Genomic DNA, 19565 nt, shown 5'->3' on the forward strand with positions numbered 1-19565 from the left:
CAGGGGACACGGGTTCGTGCCCCGGTCCGGGAAGATCCCACGTGCCACGGAGCGGCTGGGCTCGTGAGCCACAACTACTGAGCCTGCGCGTCTGGAACCTGTGCTCCACAACGAGAGAGGCCGCGACAGTGAGAGGCCCGCGTATCACAAAAAAAAAAAAATTGATCAGAGCTTTTAAAAATATTCCATGTGACATTTCTGAACAACTTGTTTATTGACTCTGATTTTTTTCAAATTGCCTCTCGGTCATCAGTTTTGGAGTTGTGTGGTTTATCTTTTCCTTAGCTTCTCATTATGTTACTTTCCATTATTTCTGTTTATTTTTATTATGTGTTTAAAGTAGACATGTAAAAGTTTTACAATGTTAATTAAAAAGTTTTTTCACTCGTGGCTGTATAAAAAGGAAATATTTTCAAAGATAATTATTAAGAATTTGTACTCCTTTTCCTTTTTTCTTTAAAAATATGACTCAATTCTTGTTCCCAGTACACGGATTAGGTTATGCCTGGTCACCGTCCGTCTTAAATGTGTCTGTGGGAGACACAGTGACATGGCATTGGCAAGCACATCCATATCTCAGGGGAATAGGATATAGAGTTTTCTCTGTCTCCAGTCCTGGAAGTGTAATTTATGATGGCAAAGGATTTACCAATAGAAGAGAAAAATCTGCATCAGGTATGTTTCCGCTTTGTTGCGTTTTGCATCATGCTTCTTTTTCCCAGATATAATAAAAAGAAATTTGTTTAGATTTAAAATACTTTTGCATAAATAATATATACAAATACACAAAATGATTTAGCTGGCATTTTATTGCTATAGTAAAAATATTACAAATTTATAAAATATTCCAAATGAATGTCAGCAAGGTATTTTATACATCAGAGATGCGTTCTGATATCAGAAATATCTCTATTCATTCTGGAATAATCAACCAGAAAAATATATTGAAACAAGCAAAATACAAAAATTGAAGTACGTGTTTTAATCATACCAATCTGATAGCAAGTATGAACTTCTGTTGATTGGAATCAGCTTTAAAATCAGTCTTTCTTCTAGGACAACTTAGTGTACAGTGTGCCTTTTAGACTGCCTGTTTTGTTCTACACATGTAGCAGTTTGAACTTTTTACTCATGAACACAAACTGTTTTTCATTGCATGTTGAGTTTTTCTTTAAGATTCTGTGAATTATGCCAGATTTAACATGGTTTCTCTAGAAAAATTAATGCTGGATCTTGCCTTCCTAGAATGTAATTTCATTATACAAGACAGTTCTTTTATAGACATTTTATAGTTGTTTTATAGTCATTTCCTTACTACTTCCTGTTGAAATATCACATGCATGAAAAATAAGAAACCTGTTGCCTGCATGCGCGTTTGAATGATTATTTCAAATTTCTTTTCAAAGATGCATTAATTGCTTGTATTTATTATGTGCAATCTCATTTTATGGTAGGTTCATTTTCTTACCAATTTACTTCACCTGGAATCCATTATTATAGCAGCGGGTATGTTGATGAGGCCCACTCCATTTTTCTCCAAGGAGTCATTAACGTTTTACCAGCTGAAACCAGGCACATTCCCCTGCACCTGTTTGTGGGTGGCACTGAAGCCACATACGCTCAGGGTAAGAAGGTTAAAGGTAGAAACCCTGTCACTTCGGTGACCCAGGGTATATGCAACCTTTCTGGAGTAGGAGGCAGATGACTGGGGCTAACTGTCTCTCACTAGCTGCATGACCCTGAATAGGTCGGGACTGCTCTGAGGCTAGAATTTATTCTATAAAATAAGGGGATCATGTTAATGTTGTCCTGTCAGTCTCCCAGAATCCTTATGTGCCTCAAATGAGATGTTAATGTGAAAAAGTTCTGATACTCTGTAAGTGCCTGAAAATACATTAAAATGTGAAATGATGTTGTTTTATTTTCCCCATAGGGTCTGGCCTTAGACAAATTGAAAAATAAATTAATTTTTTATTCACTCTTTACTGTATCATCTTTGTCCAGGTCTTTCTTTTAACTTTGAACCGCCTGGGTCTCCTCTTGTCATTTGGGAAAAAAAGACTTACCAGAATATAAACCACCATCATCAAAATTAGAGTAATGCAGTCTGAAAACAATTCTTGTTTTAGAATTTTATCCATGACTTACAGGCAATCTTTTGTCTAAAGGAGGACCCATGAATTTGCGCTTGGGAAGCTCTGTGACAGGCTGCCTGGCGACAGAACCCCTGTGTGGCCTGAACAGTACCGGGTTTGCACATTCAGATAGATTGCTCTTTGAGCTTTCAAGTTGTTTTTCACCATCTATAAGCAACATTAGTCCATCCATTGGAACACTAAATGAATTGATAACAATTACTGGACGTGGCTTCAGTAATCTCACATGTGCTAATAAGGTAAGAATATAAAGATCTCCTTTTTACTTCTGTATACACAATGAAAGGAAGATGTTTCATCCATAACCTCGTAGTTTAATTTATGACAGCTTAATTGTGATATAATTCACACACCATACAACTCGCCCATTTAACGTGTACAATTCAGAAGCTTGTGGTATGTTCGTAGACTTGTGCGTCCATCACCACAGTCAATTTTAGAACATTTTCTTTGCCCCAAAAAGGAACCCCACAGTCCTTAGATATTACCCCCAACCCCTCCGTACTTCCACTAATTTTTCTGTCTCTGTGGATTTGCCTATTGTGAATATTCTTATAAACAGAATCATACAATATGTGGTCATTTGTGACTAGCTGTATTCACTAAGCATAATGTTTTCAAGGTTGATCCATGATGTACCATGTAGCAGTACTTCATTTCTTTTTATGACTGAATAATATTCCACTGCATAGTGTATACATTTTATTTATCCATTCATTAGTTCATGGACATTTGGGTTGCTTTCACCTTTTTGGCTATTATCAATAATGTAACTATGAACATTTGTGTATGATCATAATTTAAGATTAATCCAAGATATGCCTTAATCAGCCCCCAAATTAATTTCATGAAAAAAAAGTTTGCACTTGATCAATTTTTTTTTAAGTTATTTATTGATTGATTGATTTTTTTGGCTGCGTTGGGTCTTTGTTGCTGTGCACGGGCTTTTTCTAGTTGCGGAGAGCGGGGGCTACTCTTCGTTGCGGTGCACGGGCTTCTCATTGCGGTGGCCTCCCTTGTTGTGGAGCATGGGGCTCTAGGCATGCGGGCTTCAGTAGTTGTGGCTCGAAGGCTCTAGAGTTCAGGCTCAGTAGTTGTGGTACACGGGTTTAGTTGCTCCACGGCATGTGGGATCTTCCCGGACCAGGGCTCGAACCCATGTCCCCTCCATTGGCAGGCAGATTCTTAACCACTGCGCCACCAGGGAAGTCCCCAAATTTTTAAATTTAGTTGTTGCTAATACAAAATTTAAATTCACACTAGAGTAATGTACTGACTTGTTTTCATGTTCATTTTATTTTCAGGTTACAATTGGTAGCTATCCCTGTGTTGTAGAAGAAAGTAGTAATAATTCCATTGTGTGTCATATTGACCCTCAAAACTCAATGGATGTTGGCATCAGGGAAATTGTCACAGTAACTGTCTACAATCTGGGCACTGCTATCAACACACTGTCCAGTGAATTTGATAGGCGATTTGTACTTTTGCCAAACATCGACGTGGTATTACCAAATGCAGGGTCAACTACAGGAATGACAAAAGTGACCATAAAAGGCTCTGGATTTGCAGTTCCTTCTGCTGGTGTACAAGTCCTTATGGGTCATTTTCCATGTGAAGTTCTGTCAGTGAATTATACAGCCATTGAATGTGAAACATCTCCTGCTCCGCAGCAGCTTGTGAAGGTAAATCTTCTGATCCACGGAGTGCCTGCCCTGTGTCAAGGGAACTGCAGCTTTTCATACTTAGAAAGCATCACTGCTTTTGTAACAAGAATCTCCCCAAACACCATCAAAGGATCTGTAAAAGTTCTTATTGAAGGAGAAGGTTTTGGCACTATCTTGGAGGACGTTTCTGTTTTCATTGGAAACCAACAGTTTAGAGCAATTGATGTTAATGAAAAGAACATCACTGTTCTTGTGACTCCTCTTCCGGCTGGAATTTATCCTCTTAGTGTTGTGGTGGGAATGAAAGGCTTAGCTCTGGGAAACCTTACTGTTAGCAGCCCCCCAGTAGCATCTGTCACACCAACTTCTGGAAGCATCGGTGGTGGCACTACTTTGATGATCACTGGAAATGGCTTCTATCCAGGCAACACCACAGTCACTGTTGGGGATGAACCTTGCCAAATTATTTCTGTCAATTCCAGTGAAGTCTACTGCCGTACCCCAGCAGGGACAGCTGGAAGGGTCAGTGTAAAGATCTCTGTGAATGCAGTCGCTTATCCACCTCTGTCATTTACGTATGCCTTGGAAGATACTCCACTTCTCAGAGGAGTTACCCCAAGTACAGGTAGGCCAATACCTGCTTTTTTGGTGTCTTGATATACTATGATCAGTAATATTTACTAGCATAGAATTGGAATAATGTTTACAAATGATTTTTAGGATGTGTTTTTAGACAAACCCTCTTAGTCAATACATGGGATTTGAGTTCTGTGTAGTCTCTGTTGTGTGATTATTTTTTGCACATTCTTGGGATAAAATTTTTGGCCAAATTCCCATTTCTGTTTTAAAACAAAATCCTCATTAACTTCACCTAAATTTCAAAATGAGGAAGAAATAGATGGATGCCTGTGGACTAAAATTGGTCATTAATTTATGTCATTAATGTTAATATGACAGGCAATACCTGTTAAAATTCGTAAGTAGTTCATCTTATTAACATTGAGAATTTTTTAGAGTATCTTGTTTCCAGGAAACTACAATGATTATTAACTTATTAATACAACAGAATTCCTTTTAAGGGGGTAATTGGCCCATTCAGGTGGAAAAAATATTATAAAATAGGATTTACTTAATTATTTAATATGACTTGGTCTTCTGAGCTAAGAATAGATTGAGATGTCTTCCTGATCCTTTGTCATTATGTTATGCTGTTTCTGATCATCTTCAAGCTATTGGAATGCTTATCATCTATGTAATGATTTCTGAAGAGGCAGCTATCATCTAATGGCTGAGAACATGGCCTTAATACCTGGATTCACACCTTGGTTCTTCTACTTTCCAGTGGTGAAACTTTGGACGAGTTTCTTAAAATATCAGTTTCCTTACACATGCAGATACCTTCCTCATAAGGTTAAAAAATCTCATTCATATAATGCAACTTAAAAGTTTCCTTTAATAAAGAACTTATTAAGGGACTTCCCTGGTAGTGCAGTGGATAAGACTCCGTGCTCCAATGCAGGGGGGCCCAGGTTTGATCCCTGGTCAGGGAACTAAATCCCACGCGTATGCCGCAACTAAGAGTTCGCATGCCACAACTAAGGAGGCTGCCTGCCACAACTAAGGAGCCAGCGAGCTGCAACTAAGGAGCCCGTCGGCTGCAACTAAGACCCAGTGCAACCAAATAAATAAATAAATATTTTTAAAAAAATAAATAAAATGAAGAACTTATTAAATGTTGGCCTTTTAAAAAAGTCTTTGTTAATTGTTAATTTACAGTGCCAGGAAATGTATCAGGTTTGGGTAAGATGTATTCTGTGCCTTCAAGAAGTTTGCTATTGAAATTTTCTTTTAGACATCAAGTTTTCTCATTTAGAATTTTAAAAAGCAAATATTAACAGTAGCAATGGCATACTTCCTCCCATATATTTGCAATCATTGCAAATGAAGAACATATTGGCATATGTTCTTTATTTCCATGAACCATTTCTGTCTCATCTCTCTTTGAATGTATCTTTCAAAACAATGTATCTGAAGATAGATGAGACTTGTAGACAAGTGAGAACTGAGCTATTGGGTTGGCCAAAAGGTGCCTTCGGTTTTTAAGTAAAAATAAAAAGCACATTTTTCATTTTCACCAAGAACTTTATTGAACAACATATTCACCCTTTTGTTCCAACTACTTTTGCCATTTTTCAGGCAACTCGTAATTCCATCTTCCCAAAACGTTTTGTCTTTTTGAGCAAAGAACTGGTCCAGGTGCCTTTTACAGTCTTCCAGGGAATTGAAATTTTTTCCATTAAGAGAATTTTGTAAAGATCGAAATAAATGGAAATCCAAAGGTGCAATGTCTAGTGAATACAGCAGGTGAATCAGAACTTCCCAGCCAAGCTGTAACAGTTTTTGCCTGGTCATCAAAGAAACATTTGGCCTTGCGTTATCCTGGTGGAAAATTATGTGTTTTCTGTTGACTAATTCTGGACGCTTTTCATTGAGTGCTGCTTTCACTTGGGCTAATTGGGAGCAGTACTTGTTGGAATTAATCGTTTGGTTTTCCAGAAGGAGCTCATAATAGAGGACTCCCTTCCATTCCAACCATATACACAACATCACCTTCTTTGGATGAAGACCGACCTTTGGTGTGGTCGGTATTGGTTCATTTCACTTGCCCCACGATCTCTTCTGTTTCATATTATTGTACAGTATCCACTTTTCATCGCCCATCACAATTTGTTTTAAAAACAGAACGTTTCTGTGACGTTTCAGTAGACAGCTGCATGTGCAAATATGGTCAAAAAGGTTTTTTTCGCTTAAGTGGAACCCAAACATCAAAGCGATGAACATAACCAAGCTGGTGCAAATGATTTTCAACACTTGATTTGGATATTTTGAGTATGTCGGCTGTCTCCTGGATGGTATAATGTTGTTCTCAATTAATGTCTCAATTTGATCACTATCAACTTCAACTGGTCTCCCCGACCATGGAGCATTGTCCAGAGAGAAAGCTCCAACACGAATCTTCGCAAACCACTTTTGACATATTTGATCAGTCACAGCACCTTCTCCATACACTGCACAAATCTTTTTTTTGCGTTTCAGTTGGCATTTTTACCTTTCTTGAAATAATAAAGTATAATATGCCAAAAATGTTGCTTTTTTTCTTCCATCTTCAATATTAAAATGGCTACACAAAAATTCACCAATTTTGATGTCTTTTTTAAAATGCACGCTGATATGACAGCTGTCACATACAGTCTAACAAAATTGTTTCAAATGAAGTTAAAGACAACTAAGTGCTACTAGAGCCATCTTACGGAAAAAAACGTTCAAACCTTTTGGCCCACCCAATATTTTATTTACTGAAGAGGCAAGGTATACATCACACTTAGAACACTTCCATATGAAAGGTGAAAATACCAGAGAAGATTAAAAACTTCAGACCTGAAAACATTTTTTAATCTTGTATCTTAAAACTATTCGTAACATGAAAGATCTCAATATCTATGGTCTTTAAAATGGCAACTTACATTTCAGTGACACTTACTATGGTCAATTATTTAGTTATTTTCACTGTTACTACTTGAATTAAAAGCAAACTAATACGTGGTGACTCTGCATTTGTAACAAGTTATGTTGATTAATAACTATTCACTTATTATTTAGGTACGTAGGTCTGTGTTTGGATGCCCTGTGAAAAATTCCATGTGTGTAATGCCCTCAATGCGTTTTGTCAAAAGAAGGAAGGAAGAGAACAGAAGGATTGAGATACTTTATTCTATGTACATTTATTCAAGGCATTAACATCAACATTCATCTTTAAGTCTTTAAATTAATTCCTTGTTTCTGTATTTACTATCTTACACCTAATTGTTTATATATCATAATTTGTTTATCAAGTCATATATATTGAAAATATTTGAATTAAGAAAAATAGTCCATTCATCAGAAGAGTTGCAAATATCAGGAAAGTACCAAAAGTTTTAAAAAGTAAACCTCATCCCTAAATATGCTCTAACCCACCACCCACTGCTCAGGCATTCATTCATTCTCCAGACATTCTAGATCTTCTCTCTTTTCCATTAGCCTGAATTATTAGTAACTTACAACTTTCTTCTGTAGAATGGACAGATGTGCTAGAAAATAATGAACATTGAGATAAATATCTTATAATCAAGATACCATAGGGTGCAATGAAATTATAGCCAAAATGTATATGACATGACATGTACTGTTGGTATTTATATTAGTTTTAAAATACTGGATATTATTTTGTTTATGTAAGTACATGGGTATATCTTCAAATGCATGTGCAAGTATTGGAATTTAGGTATATATTTATATTTATATGGTTTGCTTTTTGTTTTTAAGGTCCTCCAGGGACTGAAATTCAGATCAATGGGTCAAATTTTGGTATTGATATCTTGGAAATTTCAGTGATGATAGATAACATTCAGTGTAATGTGACCATGGTCAATGATACTGTATTGCAATGCATTGCTGGAGATCATGCTGGTGGCACTTTTCCTGTTACGATGCATCATAAGACAAAAGGCTCTGCTGTGTCCACAGTCGTCTTTGAGTACCCACTTACTATTCACAATATCCATCCAAGCCAAGGTAGGCATGAATGTACCAGAACCTAGAAATATTTTATATTGTTTCAGTAAACACTTATTTAGAAAGAAACATATTCTTCAAACCCTGCTAAAATGTGTAGTTCCTATAACACACTAACATATTTTTGTTTATGCATCAAATTAACAAGCATGCAAGGGTATCAATCATTTCAAAATATTTGTTTAATGCCTATATTTCTCTTGTGCTGTATAATTTATTTAAAATTTAATATTATTGAAAATGTCCAGGTTTTATTTGGAAATTGTTTTTAAATCATGTTTAGATATCACTGGCCTGTAATTATGTCTATCTAAATAAGTATTTTTTTTCTGTTTGAAAATTATTTTAGTGGTTAAAAACCTTAAGCATAACCAATGTGCTTTTAACTAAAATGGTAGCTTTACATTTGTGTTTTGACTATTCAAATTCTTTGTGACATTTCTTTTAAATAAAATTTTAGTTCCTAGAAGTAGTTCAAATAAATGACCAGATGTGACATTTACTCAGTGAAGGTTTTAAAAAACTACAATCAAAAGAGATTCTGTTGCACTAATATAATATAATATAATATAATATAATATAATATAAATAATTTTAGTTCTGCGAACCTTTTCATTTAATGAAACTTGCTTCCATTTCAGGTGTTAAAATAAAGTTAAATATATGTACAGAGGAGGTTTTCTTTTCATTAACTTTGTCTTTCCCTTTTATATGTCTTCACTAGGGAGCTTCGGTGGTGGTCAAACCATGACTGTGACAGGCACTGGGTTTAATCCACAGAATTCAGTTGTATTAGTTTGTAGCTCCAAATGTGCAGTCGACACACTGAAATCTAATCGCACAACATTATTATGTGAAGTTCCACCTGGTAATGGTAAGTAGTCAGAAGAAAGAATGGAAGTCTTTGAGAACTGTTGAATTTTATAGAGATCAGTCTGAATTTCTTTTTTCAATTTTTTGTGTTCATTTGGGGCAATTGAATCACCTTTATGAATTTCCTGATTTTAAGCAATTGCTTCAGAATTTTGTTTTCTAGGCTTATAATATTTTCCAAGATTCATGACATTTGGGTTAAACTGAATTGTTTTTAGTAAACTGCAGTTTTTCAGTTTATCACATAAAGAGCATGCCAAACGGAGAACATGTTTTTAGTTCCTATTGGAGTATTAACTTTCCCTTAAAGGGGGGATAGCATAATGGTTATGAGGGTGAACTCTGGTAATTCGTTGCCAAGATTCAAACGCAAGCTGTGTCTTTGGGCAAGTTATTCAAGCTCTCTGTGTCTTTGTTTCCTCTTCTGTAAAATGAAAATGATCACATTAGCCTACTTATTGTGAGGTTTGATAAGTTAATATATGTGAAGTGGATAGAATGGTATCTGAAACATGATATGTGATTTGCTATTATTATTACTCTTATTTATTTTTACTTAGTGGTTAAAAGCCTGGGCTCTAAGGAGCCCCTGAATTTGTTTTGCCACTAACTGTCACCTCAGCTAAGTAACTTAACTCCTCTCTGTTTCAGTTTGTCCGTCTATTGAATGGAGACAATATTAACCCTAGTTCAGTGGGTTACTGTGAAGTTTAAGTATCTGGTATTTTAAGTACACAGCAGATTTTCATTATCTAACAAAATTTAAGAAGAACTAAAGAGAATAATATAGATGAATAAAGGATATGGTTTATGGACAAACATTTTTTAAAACATTAACAAAATGTGATGAAGCTTTTCTAAACATTTTTGCTTCTTCTGACTTCTTAAAGAATACTGAAGAAAATGTAACACTTTTGTGACTGGGCTTACTTATCATTTCAACATCAGAGTTTGTATTCTGATTTTTTTTTAATGCAGTAATGCTATAAAGATTTGTCAAGGTTTGTTTACCTTAACAGTAGCTCCGCTTCTTTTTTCAGCGTTTTTGTATTGAGTTTTTGTAGCTTTTCTGTCTGTTACCTCGCTTTCAGCTGTCAGCGTGCTTGCTATTAGCCGTTCTTCCTTCCGTCCTCTCTAATTTGCAGTGTTGAATCCTCTAGCACTGGAAAACCAAACAGGCAGGTTTGTAGAATTGTCTACAATAAGAGGCTCTGAGGGAGGATCTAAGGGTTTTTCCCCTGTTGATAATGTGCGTGAATTTTGTGATGTGTTTGACTATTGCTAGAGATCTTTATTACTTCACATAGAGCCTGTGAAAGTGACTTTGGGAAAAGGAAGATGTTATTTAAAATATTTGGGGGTTTTGGACGTGAGTAAGGGCCTAATGGCAGAATCGAACTCAGTTTGACTCCTCTTATCATAGGCAGGGGACCCAAGCAAGCCTGTGAAGTGAGTGTGGTCAATGGGAAGAATTCATCTCAGTCCCCGGCTCCTTTTATATACACCATGTCAATGACTCCACTCATCACTGAAATAGCTCCCAGGAGAGGCAGTACAGCAGGGGGCACCAGACTTACAGTCCTGGGATCAGGCTTCAGGTACTGTCTTCACGTGCATATACATCGGTGAATCTTTCTGGCTCCAGCCGTTATGCCTGCTTTCTCGTGCGCCAGGACAGTGTTTGAATATAGTCATGTAAAGTCTACCCACCTGCTCAAAAGCCACACTACATTTACTGACCACATACTCTGTGTCAGGAACCTTCCTACCCCATAGAAACTTCCTGCCTTACCTTCTTAGGTATTGTTTAATACCATTTTATGGCTAGAAGACTAAAATTAGAGAGGCTAAATAACTTTCCCCAGATCTTAGTAAGTAACATCACAAGTATAAGTCACCTTACTGTTAATGCTTTCCCCAGAATCTCATCTCCAACCATCATCTGCTTCATTGGCTCAAAGAAACATCTCTTCATCCATTTCACTGTAACTGTTTAGGTTCCTTCTTCATAAACATATTCATTATTTTGGCTCAGATTTTATGTACTGCCCTATCATCATCCTTCAAGTACATTAAGTTTGACTTCAGATCATTTAAATCATAGCGGGCAATGTTAATTCCTCAAGTACCTGTAACTACCTTGGACTTGCATTTTTACATGGAGATTAAATTCCAAAGTCTGTGAATGTGACAAAAAATGTCACATAGGCAAGATAATCACTGAAAGTGTCTTACATAGGTGACTGTTTGGAGACCAATGTAGACTTTCTCAATAATTTGAACCCAAGCAGTTTTTCTCCAGCACTGCAGTACTTGCTAGTTTGTACAGTTTTATTTCCTGACCTCTTAATCGCTTTGTTTACTTTTTTCTCAACGAATATTTTGAAGTTTTGCTACTGAAAAAAAGTGTCAGTCTGCACTTTGATAGCTCATAGGTAAGATCATTAGTTTTACAATAATGCATATGAATAATAGGGTTTGACAATGGGACCTAGACATTTGAGAAAAACACCAATGTTTTGTTTTCCTTTTTTTACTTTACAGTGAAAATATACAGGATGTTCTTGTTACCATAGCTGAAGCCAAATGTGATATTGAGTATTCCAACAAGACATATATCATCTGCATGACAAACGCCCACACTCCTTCAGGGTGGGCTCCAGTGCATGTCAACATCAGAAGCATCGGCATGGCCAAACTGGTAACAGTGCTGTTGGATAGAGTAGTCTCAGCAATAGAAAAACTAGCCTTATGGGAGGTGAAGTAATTGGTAATGGAGTTGCTGGGGTTTTTTTTGGCTGTGTTGGGTCTTTGTTGCTGCGCATGGGCTTTCTCTAGTTGTGGCAGGCGGGGGCTACTCTTCGTTGTGGCACGCGGGCTTCTTATTGTGGTGACTTCTCTTGTTGTGGAGCACAGGCTCTAGGCACGTGGGCTTCAGTAGTTGTGGCACGTGGGCTCAGTAGTTGTGGCTCGTGGGCTTTAGAGCTCAGGCTCAGTAGTTGTGGTGCACGGGCTTAGTTGCTCCACGCCATGTGGGATCTTCCTGGTTCAGAGATTGAACCCGTGTCCCCTGCATTGGCAGGCGGATCCTTAACCACTGCGCCACCAGAGAAGTCCCATTAATGGACCTTTTACTTTGTTAATGTCTCCAAAAAATAACTAAGATGTGACTATAATAAATTTAAGGTAGGTTATTTTTTTTTGCTTGCTACTAAAATTTTATTATTTCAGATTTCTAATTATTCTGGATTGCAGGGTAATTGGTAATAGCTTTTTTAGTTTTTTATTATTGTGAAATTAATCAACAGGCAGCTCTAACATATTTAAAGTAGGTTATACTTAATGAAAATGTTCATTGTTTTAGATTTCTTCATTTTGAGGAATTAAATGAAGAATTGTGATAAAACCTCTAAATTTAAAAGTCTCTCATTTCTATTACAGGATAATGCTGACTTTCTATATGTTGATGCTTGGTCCTCCAACTTCTCGTGGGGAGGAGCATCGCCCCCAGAGGAAGGCTCACTAGTTGTTATTACAAAAGGACAGACAATTTTGCTGGATCAGAATACTCCTATCCTGAAAATGTTGCTTATTCAGGGTAAATTTCTGAAAATCTGTTTATTAGACTCTGCCTGTGAAATGGTTCTGTGAAGTTAATTTAATCAAAATTCATGATTATGAACATCCATAGTTGTATCAGGTTTTGAATACAGAGTTTAGTACTGAGTTCTTTAAATTGAGTATTATAATCCATTTGTGGTTATGATTTTTTTTATTGCGTTGCAACCAGAATCTTTTAATGAAATAGAATAGAAAATATCTGAGTGGGGGCTTCCCTGGTGGCGCAGTGGTTGAGAGTCTGCCTGCCGATGCAGGGGACACGGGTTCGTGCCCCAGTCCGGGAAGATCCCACATGCTGCGGAGCGGCTGGCCCCGTGGGCCATGGCCGCTGAGCCTGCGCGTCCAGAGCCTGTTTCTCCACAACGGGAGAGGCCGCAGCAGTGAGAGACCCGTGTACCGCAAAAAAAAAAAAAAAAGAAAATATCTGAGTGTACTGCATCTTTTATATGGGTAAGCGTCTTTTAAAGTCAAGTGTTTCATGAAACTTTTGTTTCAATAACCGTGTGTGTGTGTGTGTGTGTGTGTATGTATATGCCAATGAACATGGAGTGGATTACAACAGTAACAAGGTATTTCCCATTTAGAAAAACACTAGTATAGTGGGTCCTAGGGGTTATAAAAATCATAGAGGTTTGTTAAATTCTATACTAATGACCCCCCTGACTCCTCTTGGATGCCAGGTTGTGATTTAACCTTTGCCTGTGAACCTGCTTTCAACTGTTACACGAAGTTCTCTCTGCTTCTTAATATCCTATTTTTAATACAGCAAGCTAAATAACCAGAACTGTGACAATTGTGTGTAAAAGAAACAATAATTGGCGAGAGTAAAACACTTGAGGCTTTAGTATATAAACTTTGCCATAATGGTTTTAGCTGTTCATAGGCCTTTGCGCTTTGTTTTTGTTTTAACTTCTGGGACGACAGCAGTGTTTCAGTTATTTGAAGTTATTAACTACTGAACCTTTGGACAGGTAAAGTTTCACTGTCCACAAATTTACATCAGTCTCTTAAAAAATGTATCTCAGCACATTCTTTAATAATGCTAATCAGGCTATAGCTGTTGCTAGTGCAAATTAGTGGATAAAAGTTCAGACCTAATGTTGGCATTACAATAGTTTATGAAAAGTGTTTTTCTTTTATTTTAATTTTTGGTTCTTAATTTATATTTTGAGGTCCTGTGTTTGTAGAACTAGAATTCATGTAGCTGCATTATTTAATAACATTTAAAATAACAAATGATCAAGGGGGAATAATCTGCCCTGGGGTTTGATTTCCTAGCAGCTCCTTGGGTCTTGTCTGAAGTTGTTTTTTTTTTTTGCGGTATGCGGGCCTCTCACTGCTGTGGCCTCTCCCGTTGTGGAGCACAGGCTCCGGACGCGCAGGCTCAGCGGCCATGGCTCACGGGCCCAGCTGCTCCACGGCATGTGGGATCCTCCAGGACCGGGGCACGAACCCGTGTCCCCTGCATCGGCAGGCGGACTCTCAACCACTGCGCCACCAGGGAAGCCCTTGTCTGAAGTTTTTATACTTCATGTTGCCAAAGAGCTGAAGTAAAGTGACATGCATAGTGACAGCAGATAGGAATAAGAAGTTAAATTTTAGTGTATAATTTAAGAAATAGCTTTTAATAAGACTATTCCTTGTGATATATTTCAAAATTGCATGGTTTTTAGGTGGAACTCTAATATTTGATGAAGCTGACATTGAACTTCAGGCAGAAAATATTCTAATTACAGATGGAGGCGTTCTTCAGGTATACGAGAGAACTTGATCTGTATTCATTGCTAACCTCTCCATTTCTTTTTAAAATATTATGTGTAAAATGGACAGTTAATTACGCTAAACTCTCACTAGTTTATCTTTGTGTAGGTCTCTGTTCTTAGCATAAAATCTTTTTTCTGGATTTTAAAAGTTCCCTAGAATACTTTTGTGCTTTTAATGGGAAGATAAAGCATATTTTCATAGAGCAGAATTGTAAATAGAGCAGAAAAAAAAATTAGCTCTGAGATGTGGCTAAAGTCAATCAGTATACTTTCCAAAGGTCTGGCATCGTATATTTAGCTGACTGGAAAATGTAAGGTTTATCTTTTGGAGGAAAGATACTGAGAATGGAACAGTTGATTCTCAAAAGAGAGGGGAGAAAAGAAAAGAATTTCCTTTTGAATGATTAGAGTTGTGGATAATGAGTTTTACTTTCTGAATGATGCTTGTGAAATCCCTTGCAGATTGGGACGGAAGCCTCCCCATTTCAACACAAGGCGGTCATTACCTTGCATGGGCACCTGCGATCTCCTGAGCTCCCGGTATATGGAGCCAAGACGCTGGCTGTGCGGGAGGGAATGCTGGATCTGCATGGTACGGGCCGAAAGGATTCAAGGAACTGGTCCAGGAGAGACTAGCCAGGAAGCCAGAGATAATCCTCCTGATAACTCTCTTTAAATGAAACCTTGCCAAACTTCTCCTGTCTTTACGTGTTCCCTCTTTACCCCTCTTTGTCTCTTCCCTCCTTTATCCAGGTTAGGTCAACCCCTACAGACCACCAAGACTCACAACCAAGGTCACTCCTAGGACGCCCTTCCTTCACATCCTTTGCCTAATTTAGCACTTGAAACAGTTCATACTGATTGTTTTCTTTATTCATCTATCTAAACAAAAAGGCATTAAGTCTAGAAGCAGAAATTATAACTTCTTATATTTGTATTTTAAAATGGGCTCTTTCTAAAATATAACTATAAATTTATATTTGCACTGTTCTATAACTATATGTACTGTGGAAAATTATCAGCAAATAAAAATGATAATGATCATGTTTGAGGTATCAGTGTAGCATTATTTAAAGGAAGCATGGTGTGAATCCTTTTTATATGAAGTCTTCTATATTGCAATAATCTACCTCTTTTATAAGTTTAGAGTATATAAGGATGATACCCCACTATGATCATAAATGTCCTACATTATGCTAAATCTATACACTAATAGAATTTTCAGAAATTTATACATTTCATTTGTCTCCAGATTATCAATTTAAGCAATTCCTATCAACAATGACAAAGATAATAGGCCTCTGCCCATTTTAACAGTAGTATCACACAATTTATATTGAGTTCATTTAAAGATTATCATAAATGGGATATGTCATTGCAGAAGGATTTTTTAAAAACGTATAGACCTATACATGTTATTACAAACCTGATTATTACTTTTATAAAGCAAGCACTCTAAATGTTTCTTTTTTGAGAAAGGTATAAGATGCTAAGGTAAAATGAACTTTCTCAAAATTGATTCAATCCAGGCAAAGATTAAAATGCATGAAACTCTCAATAGCCAAGAAAACACATCTGAGGAAATTCTCGGTTTGTATGTTGGCTCCAGGTCTGCCTGTTCCTGTGATTTGGACTCATTTGGCTCATACTGCAAAGGCAGGGGAAAGGACTTTGATTTTACACGAAGCAGTAACGTGGAAACCAGGAGATGAGATTGTAATTGCAAGCACAGGACACAGGTATGATGTCTTCTGGACCCGCTAATTTCGATTTAGAATAGAGACTTTTTTAAACTATGTAAACAAGGGATGATTCAGAAGGTCCACAACTATTTAATTTAAATTTGAAACCTAGAATGAAGAAGCGTGAACAGCCGAATATGTATTTGACAAATATTAACATTGGGTTGACCCCCAGTGTGTTGAGTTTCCACTGACTGAATTTACCATGAGAAAAAGTATGAATATATACTAATAAAAGATTTTAGTCATTTTCACGGTTAAGTTCCCATGTAAGATTTCGTTTGACAAAAGCATTCTGCTATTAAGTCAGTTGAAAACCTCTGAGTGAGAGCTTTAGCTAAATACATCAACGCATGCAAACATGTAAATGAGCTTCTTTGTTTGGCGCCACCAAATGACACGTTTGAAGGAAGCTAGTGAACTCTTTCTCATCTTACAGTCTTGGCAGTGGCTCCCATGGAGCAAAATTGTTAGTAATGATTGAATAAAAGGGAGGAAGGAAATTATAGTATGAGTGATGATTAACGTGACCTTTTACCTGTCTGACATTCTACAGTCGAGGCTGCTTATAACCCTTAATTTGTTTAATTATATATTTTAGCAAATAAGAAATAAAACGAACAAAACTAACACAGCTACACCAAGAATACTGGTGGGGAGAGGAAGCAAGAGGAGCCTTATTTTTGCTTTATTGTTCAAATTATAAGCAATAGCAAAATTGGATATAGTCGATGCTCATCAGGGAACAAATAGTAATTTATGACAAGAAACAGCTAAATTATGTTAAGATCGTGACTCAGTATAGAATTAGAATTCAAGGTGGCATTTTGGGTTTGTCATTTTCCAAGTTAAAAATAGACTTGCAGACATTAGGAAGTGTTAAATATATACTTAGCTTTATAAGTGCCCTTTTTTTCTCTGCCCTCGGAATTGCATAATGGCAAAATTAAAAAGCAGCATAATGACAGGGCTTACAAATAGAATAGAAAGTCCTCATTTATAGCTTTTCTGGATGAAATAAAAGAGTAAGTTTAGAACTTAGTTTAGGGATATTTCATTTTAAGAAACAAGAATTGAGGAGTTTCCCATCAAATCTAACTCATTGTTCACTATTTAATTCATAAGTCCCATTTCAGAGTTTGTAATGTAGGTGGTTAAGAATACTACTTCTAGGGACTTCCCTGGTGGCGCAGTGGTTGAGAGTCTGCCTGCTGATGCAGGGGACACGGGTTCGTGCCCCGGTCCGGGAAGATCCCACATGCCACAGAGCGGCTGGACCCGTGAGCCATGGCCGCTGAGCCTGCGCGTCCGGAGCCTGTGCTCCGCAACGGGAGAGGCCACAACAGTGAGAGGCCCGCGTACTGCAAAAAAAAAACAAAAAAAAAACCGAAAAGAGTACTACTTCTAAAGTCAGTCTGCCTGGGTCCAACCCCCGGCAATACCACTTACTAGGCCTGAGGTCATGTTATTTCACCTCTCTGTGCTTCTCTAAAATTGGAATGCTGTTAGTATGTATCTCAGAATTACTGTAAGGACTAAGTGAGTTAATATGTGTAAAACAGAGCAGAACTTGACTCAAAGTTAGTGCTAGATAAGTGTTAGATATTATTACAAAGGAAGAAAAGGTGCATTTAGGTGCATATAACATATAAAAATACTTTTTTAGAACCTTCTTTTGTTTTTTCTGTTTTGTTTTTGTTTTTTTGGCTGCATTGGGTCTTCGTTGCTGCGTGTGGGCTTTCTCTAGTTGCAGCGAGGGGGGCTACTCTTCATTGTGGTGCACGGGTTTCTCATTGTGGTGGCTTCTCTTGTTGTGGAGCAGGGGCTCTAGGCACGCGGGCTTCAGTAGTTGTGGCACGTGGGCTCAGTAGTTGTCGCTCACGGGCTCTAGAGCTCAGGCTCAGTAGTTGAGGTGCACGGGCTTAGTTGCTCCACACCATGTGGGATCTTCCCGGACCAGGGATCGAACCTATGTCCCCTGCATTGGCAGGCAGATTCTAAACCACTGCACCATGAGAGAACTCCCTGGAACCTTCTTTTCTAAAGAAATCTCTGTTATCTGAATTCAAGAGAATTCAGGAGAGGCCAGTCCAAATCACCTGAGGGATCTTGTACTATTGATACACCCTCTCTCAAGCATCCTTAATCTTCACCTCCCCCTGCCCTCTCTCCCTACAATTCCTTCCCTGGGTCTTTTGGAATTATGGGTTTCCCCATCCACCCACCATCTTGGAAAAAAAAATAATAATAACTTTGGTCTCCTGTCTCTTGTAGCTTCTCTCTCTCTTTCTCTCTGTAAATTATTGAACTGCTTAAATATTATGCCCATTTCTTCCATTTCATTCTCACTATCCATGTTTTCCCTTTAAATCCTACAGTCTAATTTTGATCCTCATAAAAACTTTCCTAGTGACCTTCTGACTATCATCATTCTTCGCTTCCTGCATATCACCAGGTTCTCTTGGTCCTTCCCTTGAAATACCTCTTCCACCAGCTTTCCATGCACTCAGTTTAATTTAGACTCTCAGCCCCTCACCCTGGAATATTCCATCATCTTCCTATTTGGGCTCCATTCCTCTACCTTCTTACTTCAGGAATTCATTCTGCATTGATTTATTCAGTCAGGGAAAAACTGTGATTGAATTGTGACACGTACTGGACCAAGTGCTCAGCATACAGAATGATTTAACGGGTGTCTTACCTAGAGGAGCAGACAGGTATGGGAAGGACAGAGAAGTAAATGGGTGGTGGGACTGCAGTGTGGTGACCGTGAGTGCTGATGGGGCCTCACGCAGAGCTTACTGGGAGTCCAGAAGAAGAGTTGAGAAAGGTGAGAGAGGTGCCTTTCAACGTGTTTCACATGCGACATTGTTATTTAAACTGGTAGTTAAAGGAGGAAAAAGATTTGCCAAGGGAGAGAGGAATCAAAAAGGAATGTCAGGAAGATACAGAGGTAACTCCTCTAAGGGCACCTCTGTCAACAGCACCAATCACGCTTTAGTAGATAATACACAATCAGCCATAGAAACACATGTCTCTCTGAAGTCAGGGGCACTTTCTGCTTGGTATCCCCAATACTTTGCTCTGTGCCTAGAAAACAGAATGGACACTCAATAAGTCTTTGTTGGAAGG

General features: G+C 37.7%; 1 protein-coding gene across 1 annotated transcript in view; it reads left to right on the forward strand.

The window, feature by feature from the left end:
• PKHD1L1 (PKHD1 like 1) overlaps nucleotides 1-19565 on the forward strand; it is a 153967-nt gene that overhangs the window by 69031 nt on the left and 65371 nt on the right. The window contains exons 35-46 of the mRNA XM_030863107.2: nucleotides 487-675; nucleotides 1455-1625; nucleotides 2169-2395; nucleotides 3461-4445; nucleotides 8186-8434; nucleotides 9159-9308; nucleotides 10731-10905; nucleotides 11852-12008; nucleotides 12749-12905; nucleotides 14602-14681; nucleotides 15154-15283; nucleotides 16301-16430. Of these exons, the coding sequence (XP_030718967.2) occupies nucleotides 487-675; nucleotides 1455-1625; nucleotides 2169-2395; nucleotides 3461-4445; nucleotides 8186-8434; nucleotides 9159-9308; nucleotides 10731-10905; nucleotides 11852-12008; nucleotides 12749-12905; nucleotides 14602-14681; nucleotides 15154-15283; nucleotides 16301-16430 (2800 nt within the window). The remainder of the gene's footprint in view (nucleotides 1-486; nucleotides 676-1454; nucleotides 1626-2168; nucleotides 2396-3460; nucleotides 4446-8185; nucleotides 8435-9158; nucleotides 9309-10730; nucleotides 10906-11851; nucleotides 12009-12748; nucleotides 12906-14601; nucleotides 14682-15153; nucleotides 15284-16300; nucleotides 16431-19565) is intronic.

The sequence above is a fragment of the Globicephala melas genome, chromosome 17 (assembly GCF_963455315.2).
Source record: "Globicephala melas chromosome 17, mGloMel1.2, whole genome shotgun sequence".
NCBI classification, from domain to species: Eukaryota; Metazoa; Chordata; class Mammalia; order Artiodactyla; family Delphinidae; genus Globicephala; species Globicephala melas.